Source organism: Ictalurus punctatus, chromosome 14 (assembly GCF_001660625.3).
Source record: "Ictalurus punctatus breed USDA103 chromosome 14, Coco_2.0, whole genome shotgun sequence".
Taxonomy (NCBI): domain Eukaryota; kingdom Metazoa; phylum Chordata; class Actinopteri; order Siluriformes; family Ictaluridae; genus Ictalurus; species Ictalurus punctatus.
In genome coordinates, this window is record NC_030429.2 from 19,287,586 (window position 1) to 19,300,522 (window position 12,937).

General features: G+C 39.6%; 1 protein-coding gene across 1 annotated transcript in view; it reads left to right on the forward strand.

Moving 5' to 3' along the window:
* The window catches only part of nell2a (neural EGFL like 2a), a 92,537-nt gene that overhangs the window by 79,029 nt on the left and 571 nt on the right, over window positions 1-12,937 (forward strand). The window contains exons 16-19 of the mRNA XM_017484633.3: window positions 3,406-3,546; window positions 3,799-3,992; window positions 7,213-7,389; window positions 12,601-12,825. Coding sequence (XP_017340122.1) covers window positions 3,406-3,546; window positions 3,799-3,992; window positions 7,213-7,389; window positions 12,601-12,825 — 737 coding nt within the window. The remainder of the gene's footprint in view (window positions 1-3,405; window positions 3,547-3,798; window positions 3,993-7,212; window positions 7,390-12,600; window positions 12,826-12,937) is intronic.

Sequence of the window (12,937 nt, forward strand, 5' to 3'; positions counted from 1 at the left end):
CCCGTGTGCACGGAGTTCGCATGTTCTCTCTCCGGTTTCCACAATTTGAAACCCTTAAACTTACATTAAATGGTAAATGGTGCACTTATATAGTGCTTTTATCCAAAACGCTTTACACTGTGTCTCATTTACCCATTCACACACACACACACACACCAATGGTAGCAGAGCTGCCATGCAAGGCGCTAACTTGCCATCGTGAGCAACTTGGGGTTCAGTGTCTTACCCAAGGACACTTCGGCATGTGGAGTCATGTGGGCCGGGAATCAAACCGCCAACCCTACGATTAGTGGACAACCCGCTCTACCACCTGAACATTAAACCCTTAATTTGTAAGGTTTGTACTGTTGTACATTTCCAAGAAGTATAATGCCTTCTTTTGAGTACAGTGTAGTAGACTATATTGAAACATTCAACAGCCCTGAAATTGCATAGGAGAAGAGAAAATGTGTTGCAGTTTGGTTAATTGTGTGGCTAACAGTTTTCATTATTCCTCCTCATGCTTCTTATAAAAAAAACAAACAAAAAAAAACCGATTCATTTTCACCTCACTCCAATCAGGATTATTACAAACAATCACGCTTCAATTTGGTCCTAAGAATTCCAAGAACCCTGCATCTTCTTCAGAGTAATCCCCACTGCAGCACTGGAACAGCAGGACAAACAGAGCGGCAGCTTCTACAGGAGGAGCGAGTGGGTCTCCGAGCAAGAAAGCCCAGAATACAACAGAGTAATTTCAGTAATTTCAGACAGAATCTGATGCATCTGTGGCAATCATAATGAGCCCATTACAGCCCTAGTGGGAGCGTTTAATCATCCTAAAACCTCCCAGTGCCTCTGTTTTCATCCCTCCTCTTTAATAACTGGCCCATCCCCCAGCCCATAGCTGTCTAATGAAATATTATTTGAAATATAATGTCCTTTCCTCTAAGTATTAAAACCCATTTGTTTGGGTGTGCTATTAAATCTAGACTGTCATTTATGAGAAATGGACTGCAGCTATGCCCTTTGTAGATGAGGTTTGTTTTTCAGAGCGGATGCATTTGTAAACGATAATGTACGGGGTTTCATATTCATCTTACCCGCGATTTTGTATGTACAGTGTATTGCGCTATTTTAAATTCTTTCTAATTACAGATGCTTTAGGGTTTGTTCTGTGTTTCCTGTATTATACGTAAGGAATAAAACATGACAGGGTGTGCTGTTACAGGAAAACAAATCAGTGCTTGGGTGGTTTGATGCCGTAATCAGCACGGAGTATTTCTCACTAACAACACATCCCAGAGTGCTTTATTCCTCTTATACACACAGCAATATGCAAATGATTCTAAGTTCAATTAATTTTTATAAACGACACATTTTATCTGTTTATAATTATGTAAAGTTGTGTAATGTCTGCAAGACAAGTTAAGGAGCGTAAAACAGTCGTTACCTCACCAGCTTCTATTTTGCTCTCTCTTAATAATAAAAATATTATTCTCAGTTTCTCAGTTAATAATAATTTTAAAAAAGCAACTTGTCATCTCTGACTGTTCCAAAGCGCAGACTCCTTCTGACCAATCAGAATCGCGAATTCAGCAACACTGTGGTATCTAAGCAAGATTTATCTCCATAAGGCCACTTGTTGTGTAATTCAGATTGTCCACCAGTGAGCACAGTCTTCCTGTACGCAGTAATCATGCCGGAGAGAGACCGAGCTTGCATAATGCCATTGCGCTGTTAATCGGAGAACATAGTCAATAACCTTCTTAAAGGCCGTAGTAAATGGTGCTTTAAAAGGCAGCCACTGGGGAGAAAAAGATGAAAATTTTATGTAATGAACACCACTGGCACATGCCATCCATCCATAATGAGGATTCTGTCCATTAGCCTTTATACCAAAGGGGTGCTTTCTGTTTTTATCAGACATGTTACTCAGTGAAGTGAATCTATAGCTTGAATGGTTGTGTGAAGAAGTGTTCAGTTATCACAAGACAGAATTTAATACAGTTTAAATTAGTACATAGACTTTACTAGTCAAAAGCCAAATTACATCAATTCTTTTCTGAAATTATAAATAAACATCAGAAACAAGTAATCTCTCAGTGTATTTTTATGACAAGCCATAACTAGTCAGTGGTAGCAATTACAATATAATCTAGCTAACAGAGCTGATGTTTTTGATGAGTTGAATATGGCAACCATTTATTTAGTCAAAGAGTGAAATGAGAACACGGCTGATTTTCCTCTTGTGCTGCTAACAGCGCCTATTTATGTAACTTTGTTTCCATATATTGTATGTCAGTTTGTGGAGGACTGTAAATCTTAGTTCAGACTGATTTCACCGACAGACACCGAACAACGCCAACGGAGATGTTTGTTGTGTTTTGTCTGATCAGTGTGTTGACCCTGTTGCTATTGGTCGGCATTTGTTTTCACCGACCAAACATGTTCAAACCCGGCGTTTGTGGGGTCGTGGAATGTCTGAGCAGTGTGGTATGATTTTCCAACAAACTCTGACATAATCTGACTTGGGCACGAACTGTTGCCATGACGATGAGGCAAGCGTCCCTGAAAAACGGCATAGAAGCGAAAGCCTGTGCACTTGGTTCCAAGCGTGCTAAATCGTTGTTGTGGGTAAAATGGCAGATTTATGGACAAATCAGAAAGAAAAGGATAAATTATGTATCAACGTGTTATTTAAATAAAACTGTTTATTTTTAAACTTTCTTTTATTTGACCCCGGGTGAGGATCGCCTACTCTTGTGTTTTGGTTTTAATTGTGATCATCCACTAACCGTGTGCCACATTCCTATTCTGTTTCATGAAGTAAGAAGCAAAATCGCAAAAAAATCTTTATAACTTACATTTGTGGAAAAATGTTTTTCATAATGTATGATCTAATAATGAGCTCAGCTTACCACACAGCCTACCTTAAGATGTTTTTCTCCAAGTTGTTGAAACTGCTTGGAGGCAAACAAAGCAATATTTTTAAAGCCCTTTTTGTCTCTCATGTTGCAACAATTAAACCGTCACCCACAACCTCTTTCATTTCACTCTTCAGGTGAACAATGAAATGTAAAGACACTAGTAATAGTACGATTTTGATTGTGGTCAAACGATCATCCATTTTTAAACCAGTCTGACTGTCCGTTAAATAAGATATGACAGAGAACCCCTTCTTTTCTTTCTCCCTTCTTTCCTAAGGTCCTAATAAACAGTGTTTGTTTTGCTTGTTTTTGTGTGTAAGTTTTACACCTCCTCCTTATTGTTTTCTGGATTCTCGGTTGGGAATCATTTTTGATAAAAGATAAATAAGAGCAATTTCCAAAAATAAACACAAGCAAAGAGGTTGAGCCAGTAATTATTACTCAGTAAAATAGTAAAATAAATAAATAAATAAAATCCTGTCCGTTTATTCTGCAGATATTGACGAGTGCACTGAGGGGTTTGTCCGGTGTGACAGCCGTGCTACCTGTGTGAACTTACCTGGATGGTACCACTGCGAGTGCCGTGATGGATACCATGACAACGGCATGTTTACTGCCAATGGAGGGTCATGTGAAGGTAGTCTAAAGTCTTAAACACATTTTACATTTTTCCTAAACACTTTATATGTTTCTCAGTAAGTGTTAAACTTATAATATCAAATATCAGTGTTTGCATTCTTGAGATTATATGAAACTTTTTAGAAAGATGGGAGGAAGGCTATCCAATTTAATACCTGGTTAACTGTCCTTTTTACTGGGAAGTAAAACAGTGACTGAAAAGTTTCTACGAGGAACCCAGCTCATCTTGCTCATCTCTCTCTCTCTCTAGATATAGATGAGTGTAAAGCAGGGAGGAATACCTGTGCCAATGACACTGTCTGTTTTAATCTGGATGGTGGATATGACTGCAGGTGTCCCCATGGACACAACTGCACTGGTGACTGCATCCATGACAGTAAAGTGAAACACAACGGGCAGATTTGGGTCCTGGACAACGACAGGTGCTCTGTCTGCTCATGCCAAGTGAGTAGGGACCTATAGACAGGACAGACACTCAATCATCGCTGATCAGACAGTTATGAGAACCCCCAAGGCAGAATATGTAAGGAATAAAGCATGACGCACTGTTATAGGAAGATAATAGTGTGATGTGTGTGATGCGACCAAACCAAAGTGAATTAATTTCCAAAGAACAGAAGTGTATTTTTGGATTAATTCCAGAACGCAATGTTTTTATTCATTGTGGTTACATTTAATTTTGTGGGACATCTGTGAAACAAGTTAGTTCCTGTTATCACTTAAAAGAATCGCTTCCTCGTGAGCTTCTCTTTGGCGTTAATAAGAAAAAAACACAGATTGTCATGCATGGCCTCTGTCCTGAAAACTTTCATGTGATGGAAAATTGAAAGTTTCAGCTTTACCTCAGAGTCCTGATAGTGGAGACTCCTTCCAAAAATGTTAAATAAATGTCTCATCACATAAATTTTTCACCATATCAACAATTGTATATGTTTTTAAAATCACCATGCTTTTAAAAACATATTTTATAACATATTTTTTTTAAACATATAAATTTACCATACAAGACCCTGTGTAAGTTATTACTATAGAAAGAATAATGTATTAGAATAAGTGCATTAATATAAAACTGTAATTGGCCATACAGCTGGAACTTCCATCGGCTGTACCATTATAGACAATTATTCATCACCTTCTGACCTATGGAATTAAATTTGTGGCAAAAGTATTGAATGTAACTTTAAAAAAAAAAAAACTGAAAAAAAACCCTGAATCTTAAACTGAAAACAGTGAACACAGTGACAGTAATGTAACATGGTCTTCAAATAAACAGCATTCTTTGTTGACAGTTTTCTAAACTTCCTTTTCGCTTATCATGGTTTATGATTGCGCTGAGTTTTCATTTACACTTTCAAAGTTTTCGTTTATGCTCCGCAAGTTTACTTTTGCCATTCTGGCACAAACCTCTCATGTGGGCGGACTTAACAGCGATTTACTATTATTGGCTAGTGAGATTTGGATTGATAGCTCCCTGACCTGGAAGCAGAGATTTCAGTGGCACCAATTCTGGAGTACTTTGTAATGGAAATTACATGCTTACTTAGTCAGTATATTCATTCGTAATTAATATTTGAGGTTTGGGTGGTCTCATATGACTAGGGGTATACTCCGGTGTCCTGGCAAAATTCCCCCATTGGACCTTCTCTATCACGGCTCCCTAATAATCCCTGTCTCTGAATTGGCTATATCTCTCTCTATGGCTGCCGTTGCATTATCCAGGTGGATGCTACATACTAGTGGTTGTTGAGGAGATCCCCCCCCCCCCCCATACTATGTAAAGCGCTTTGAGTGTCTAGAAAAATGCTATATAAATATAACTGTAAATGTAACTGTAAACAATTTTTTCAAGATCATCATCATCATCATCTTCCTCCTCAGCTGGACACTCGAGCTGTTGATCCAAATCTCACTAGCCAATGAGAGAAAATCGCTCCTATGCCCCGCCCAGACGAGAGGTTTGTGCCAGAATGGCGAACGTAAACTTGCGGAACGTAAACGAAACGTAAACGATAACTCTGGCAGCGCGTTCATAAACTACTATAAGCGAAAACAAAGCTTAGAAAACTGTTAACAAAGAACGCTGTTTATTTGAAGACCATGTTACATTTTTGCCACTGAGTTCACTGTTTTCAGTTTCAGATTGTTTTTCTTCTTTCTCATTGTATATTTTTGTTTGTTTCTTGAAAAGTTGCGTTCAATACTTTTGGCACAAATTTAATCCCATCATGACCAATCAGAACAGTGCTATGGTATAAAATTATTTAAAAAGTGTGTACATATAATCTTTGCTAATTCATTTTAAACTGCTGTAAAATCACAATCACTTATGATGTTACAAAATATATACTGTATTTGAAAATTTCAAAACAGAACAAAAGAAAACCAGCAAAGCCAGATGAACTCAAATGGCTTCTATGGTCTGAAAACCACGGTGTTCGTGGAATCTCGCTTATAAATAAATGTGCTGTAATCAAATTCTCAGGTATGCACTGTGAATGGATGGAAACGGGAAAAAATGTATTTCAGTTTAATAGTGTAACATTCTTTAACTGTCATTCAGCCTGCTTCTTCTCTCTTAATTACTAGGTAATGATGGCAGTTAATTGTTGCTAATTTGACCTACACCTTCAAGGCTTTTAAGAATAGTATCTTCATTAAACTGACTGACCTCCATTTGTTTCTCTGGTCACGTTCAGTAATTACCTACTTAATTGAAATGTTTTTCTTGTGTCTGATGGTGGCACAGAAGATGAGTTTCTAGATATTAAATAATCAGCCTTCCCATTAGTCACTTCATGGTGAAGGACAGAGCGAGAAAATCATTTTTAATTAGATGATTCATTTTAATTGATTTGAAAATGGGGAAAGTGTCAGTCAAAATTAGGTCTTCTGTGGTTGACTGAACAGAAGCATAAACATATCATTGTAATTGCGAAGTGCAAAGTTTCTCATTTCTGAGATCGGCAGGTCGTTGCACGATCAAGGTTATCCGATATGTACTTAGAACTGGTCAGGGTGATATTTTCAGGACCAAAGCAAAAGCTTCATGAGGTTACTGCTCAGTTGAGCTGGACAACTCGGCTTCTACTATATCAAATACAAATGCACATGTACATAGTTTAGTGAGGAGATGTACAGTGGGGGAAATAAGTATGGCCTTGGGACTGCAATTACCACATGCAGTTTTGCACTCGGGTGTCCTTTGAACAGTGGACTGGTTTAACAAAGACTTCATGTAAAAACCATAATGAACTTTCTTTTACTTTTACACTATCCATTGTGACCCAGATGAGGACGGGTTCCCTTCTGAGTCTGGATCCTCTCAAGGTTTCCTCCTCATATCATCTTAGGGAGTTTTTCCTCGCCACCGTCACCACTGGCTTGCTCGATTGGGATTAATCCACACACTTAAAATCTGTATCCTGTGTTTATATATTTCTTTAAAGCCGCTTTAAGACAATTTCCGTTGTTAAAAGCGCTATACAAATAAAATTGAATTGAATTGAATATTGGATCGTTCAACATTTTTTTCAGTAAATATATTTCCAATGAGGTTATTCACATGAAGTTTTCACCAGACATCAGTATTAACTCAAGAAATCTGTAAATATAAAGAATTCACAGCATTAAAGTCCAGAAATGATTGCTGTCTGTTTGTCTTCAGATGGGGCAGGTGATGTGCAGGCGTATGGTGTGTGATTGTGAGAATCCCACTGTGGATCTGTTCTGCTGTCCGGAGTGTGACCCCCGCCTCAGCTCTCAGTGTCTACACCAGAACGGCTTTGTTACCTACAGCAGTGGAGACACCTGGACAGAAAACTGCCAGCAGTGCCAGTGCCTGGTAAGACACACACACACACACACACACACACACACACACACACACACACACACACACACACACACACACACACACACACACCTCCCTGTTTGTGCTGATCAAGATAAAATAGAGGTCTTATAACAGGTGGCAGCTTTACTGGTGTCTGATAAGAAATATTAACACAGGGGCAGACCACAGCCTCAAGGTGGATCCAGTATTTCAGTGGATCAAGTCGTGCACTCAAAAATTACTGCAGCAGAACCGATCAATGTATGGAAAAAAGAATGGCTGTAGTTCAGCAACAATTTTTTTCAATATGTTTTCACAGGCTTTCACAGATTTACTCTCTCTTGTCTAATTACTGAAGTGACAACATGGCTTATTAAAAAAGCTGACAACAACAACAGAATGTTTAAGGAAGGTTGGGCAGAGAAATTTGTCTTTATTCTCATCTGAACAGATGTTTCATCTGTTCAGAGTCCATGGCACTGTCAAAAGTAAAGCGCTAGTGCAGAAAAGGAAAACATCCACCCATCTATCCATCCTCCATATGTCCATCCTCCATATGTCTATTTTCTGTACGCTTATCCTGCACAGGGTCACGGGGATCCTGGAGCCTGCCCCAGGTGAGTCGGGGCACAAGGTGGGGAACACACTGGACATGGTGCCAACTTATCACAGGGCACAATCGGACACACACTCAAACACCCATTCACACACTACAGACAGTTTGGAAATGCCAATCAGCCTACAACGCACCTTCAAATTCCACGCACACAGGCCGGAGGCAGGAATTGAACCCTCAACCCTGGAGGTGTGAGGCAAACCACTGTGCTACCCACTAAGCCATCTTTCCTCCAAAAGGAAAACATAGTCACTATAAATCAATTGTCTTAATTGTAGCCATGAATTAATTACTAATGATTAAGGATTAAAAGGTAAGTCTTGTTGTTATTCAGTCATGATAACTGCTTTTCTATATAAAGTTATTTTATGTACATGGACCTTCACAAATGTTTGTTAAGCACCTCTGCGTTAGACATGTCCATGAAAACCTGTTCATGAACTAATTCCAGTGGTGAGATGGGATCAACACTCCCTTTTTGAAGCGTGAGAGAAGAGAGATGTGTTTTTTCCCATTACATTAGAGACACTGGGCTAACAAGTAAATTAAAGGTTGTTGGTGTGGACCATTTCTTTCTGCTCTTTCTGTGAGCAAACTGCAACTTACATAAAAAGTATAGATGCACTGCACTGCTATTGGGTGTATAGATATATAGAAATACAGTATTTGTCTGCCATATTTCTGATGTATGGAAAGACAGTGGAGATACTTTTCTAAAACTTTTGGCTATAGTGTGTTGCACGACAGCCAGTCAGAACCATTTTATCTGCTCTGGTTGGGAGAAAAACTGTGAATCAGTTGAATCAAACGTTTTCTAAACAATTGGAGAAACTTATTCTGGTTCTGTGATGACATTGTCTGCCAGCAAGTAAGACACAAGATTCAGGACCATAATGACTGGCTTAAGATGCTAACTTTCATCCTTCCTTCTAGTCTGGAAGGACCTTTTATTTGACCTGCTCCTAAAATGGCCAACTCTGAGAAAAACTCACTTATAACCAGATGTGTTACTTTCTTTTGTCTTTACCAGACCATTAAACAGCACAATTCCTGTCAGTAGTGATGAGGTGTAGCATGATATATCCCATATTTGATGAGTTTGACATAGCTGATGTAACTGCACTGTAAAAACTGTAATGATTGCTTTGGAGAATAGCCAGCTGAGGATTTTGCCGTGGATCTTATATAAAGTAATCACACACATTGTATCTTGTAATCGCATGTGGTGATGATCTCTATGGCGCAGCAAATGCATTCATCAGAATTCCCTTCATTCGTCCTTCTTTCTACCACTCCTGCTGTCTTCCTTTCCCTCGGCTCTCTGCCCCCCTGCAGAGCAAAGAAAGAGGAACACATTTCGCCACACTTTTTTCTGACAAGACACTTCCCAAACCTCCCTCCTTCCCTCCCACGCTTCCTCCACCCCATCCATATGGTCATCAAATGCAAATGCACTACATGCCATTGATGAGGATGAGTTTCTGCTCCTCTGAAACTATTATTTCCCACCTTTCCCTACAAATGCCCTTCACTCTTGTCTGGGTGGAGGTGTGTCTGCTCTTATTAAGCTCTAGACAGATCAAACACAGTGAAACACAGCCTCGCTGACTCTCTGAGCCGTCCTCCTGCTGCACATTAGCATATGAACACAGATGTGCACCGACACTGGTTCATAATACCTAATATATGCGCTTGTGCCTTTCTGGCTACTGCTGCTGGATACAGGATCGTGCTTTGGCAAGAGGGTAAAAGGACTAGAGAGAAAACAGGATATTTAATTGCCTTCTCAATGGCAGGACAACCGACTTCAAAGAAAGGAATGAGATAAGTCAAGGATGAAAGGACGAGAAGAAAAAAAGGATGCAGGGATCAAAGAAGGGAGGAGAAAAGGATGCTGAAGGGGGGATAAAAGAGAGTAAAGATAGAGTGTGGGAGGAGGATTTGAAAGAACAAAAGTAAGACTTGAGGAGGAAAGACCTGAGCAGGTGTCTATCCACTGTCTAAGGACAGCTGGACAAAAAGAGGACAAGGCAATAATGCAAAAACCAACATCTCAGCAAGTGAAAACTTCCTATTATAAGATTACAATACAGCAAATATAAAGATTACTAACCTATTTCTTGACTATTATTATTATTATTATTATTATTATTATTTTACTAATGTCAAGCTTTAAATTGTCTCATTCTACTGGCAGATCATTTAGCTTCTTTCTAGACATAAATGCTTAAAATTAGAAACTTATCCACCCAGTTTGACTTTAGTAAGAATGTTTAGTAATAGTTCATCAGTTATTCATCGTTTATTTGGTTTAGTGAAATCTTATAATGGGAAAACTTGAGTATATTATTAAAATATAGATACATTTGACTATATTCATGATATTTTCATGGCATATTTTGCAGTGAAAGCAAAAGAAGAGCTTTCTGCTGAGCTAATTTTACAGTATAAGCTCTCTGCCGTTTCTTCAGATTAAAGATTCAGAGCTGCACACAGCGCCACTTTTTTTTTTAATTCCGTAGTGTCACCACACCCAGACTGCTGCACCTACAACCTTCTTTTGTTATGCGACTTTTCTAACATCTTGAAAAAGGGGTATTCAATTAAAATATGTGAAAGTCCAGCTTCATTAAATTTCTTGCTTATAAAAGTCTTTATAAGTGACTGTCATGGTTGAACAGAGACAACGGTGACCTTTTAATGCTTAACCATTAATGAGTAGTCCTTAGCTATTAATAGTCTAACAGAGTTAGACTATTAATGAACTAATAGTCCTTAGCTATTAATGAACTAATAGTCCTTAGCTATTAATATATGATTTGAAATATAAACATTTTAAATCAGTTTGAAATGTTTATATTTTGTCTCACACTGGTGCTTCACACACGTTTGCCTTGAACCTCCGGGGTTGGAGGTTCGAATCCTGACTCTGCCCTGTGTGCATGTTCTTCCCGTGCTTCAGGGGTTTCCTCCGGGTACTCTGGTTTCCTCACGAAATCCAAAGATATGCGTTGCAGGCTTATTGGCATTTCCAAATTGTCCCTAGTGTGAATGTGTTTGTGATTGTGCCATGCGATGGGTTGGCACCCTGTCCAGGATGTCCCCCAGCTTGTGCCCCGAATTCCCTGGGATAGGCTCCAGGCTCCCCATGACCCTGTGTAGGATAAGCTATATAGAAAATGAATGGATGGATGGATGGATGCTGCTTCACATTAGTACTTTTGACAAAAACACCATGAACCGAATGTCTGCTTTAAAATCGAAGTGGAGAATAAATGCATCACACCAGATAGGGCAAATGAAATAGCAAAACCTGTTAAAGTCTGAAAATGTTTCCCTTTCTCAATAGGCTGCCTTAATAAATAATCGTGTTATTGGCTACAACACTGGTACAGCAACCACAGTGGTTCATGTTAAAAAAAAAGTTAGAGTCGCTTAGCTGTTCTTTTCTCGGTCTTGATTGGTTCTGCAGGAGTGTTCAGGTCAATAATTTGCCGGGTCTGCATCTGGGCCGTAGTCCGCGTGCTCTACAGCATTCTGGGAACAAAAATGACTGGGTGTATGGACAAATAACAAATGCAGCTATTTTATTCTCACCTGCTTAGATACATGCATTCAAACACAGGCAGGTGCACGCACACACACACACACACACACACACACACACACACACACACACACACACACACACACACACACACACAGTGGGGTTTGTGTTAAACCTGGTGAAATGAAAAGGTTTATGTGAAATAGGCCAAGCAGAGCTACACCACTGCTTATCCAAATCTATAAGGTCGGGCGAAATATATAACCTGTATTTTAGGGACTTACTGAGAGCAGCAGGGGGCAGGCAGTGCAGCTTTATGTGCTGCTGCTTTCATGCGATTTATGAGAAATGAAGAGTGGAGCATTTGCTCCAGAGAGCCACGTGCTTTCTCACTGAGCTCGGAATTGTAAATATAGGTATTGCCATCAAGACTGTAGCTGCTTCCATGCGATATATTGAAATGGATCCGCACCCTAATTACCAGAGAGAATGCACGATAATATGCAGAGGTAGTGTTTCTTTTGTTGAAAACAGTCTCTCAGTACAGGCCAAGCAGGGTCATTTCTCATTACAGAGGCAGTAACTATTGTTTATTACGGTCTACTTTGAGCTCAGTTATTTGTTGCAATGCACTCCAAGGGCTTCACAGAAATGAGCACTCTCACTCTTTCCAAGTTTTGACAGAGGTGTAAAATTCGCTTCTCTTTCTGCTGTTATAGGGATAAACAAACTGCAGCTAAGGGTATTGCACAATTTATTGTGAAAGCATCCAGGACCATTAGAGTGAAGGAAAACGAAAGCTAAAACTATTAGAGAATGTTTTGTAAGCTGAAATAAACATGTATTTGAAACGAAAATGAAATAAAATGTATATGGAAATCAATGATAGACCTATAACCTCTAACCTATAAACATAAAACATGACCTTACCACAAAACTCTTATAATCTTGTATGCAACAAGTGTTATCCATATAGCAAATAGCTTAACGGGAGCAGTCTGTGATGTTGTGATAATAATTGAGCTTTGCTGAGTGGTGTGTTGTGTGTGGGATGCAGCAGGGAGAGGTGGACTGCTGGCCGTTGTTGTGCCCTCCGGCGCATTGCGACTTCACCATGGTGCCCGAGGGCGAATGCTGCCCACGCTGTGTCACGGACCCGTGCCTGGCTCAGAGCGTCCGCAATGACGTCACCAAGACTTGCGAGGATGAACACGGCATCATGCGCTTCAGCGGGTCCTCCTGGGTCAAACACGGCACCGAGTGCACACTCTGCCAGTGCAAGGTCTTCACACCACACATACACACACTCAGACCAAATGATTAGCACCACCTGGGTGAAGTGTACGCATACATTAGAAATTTTCCAATATATTACCGTGCTATACTTAGAACCT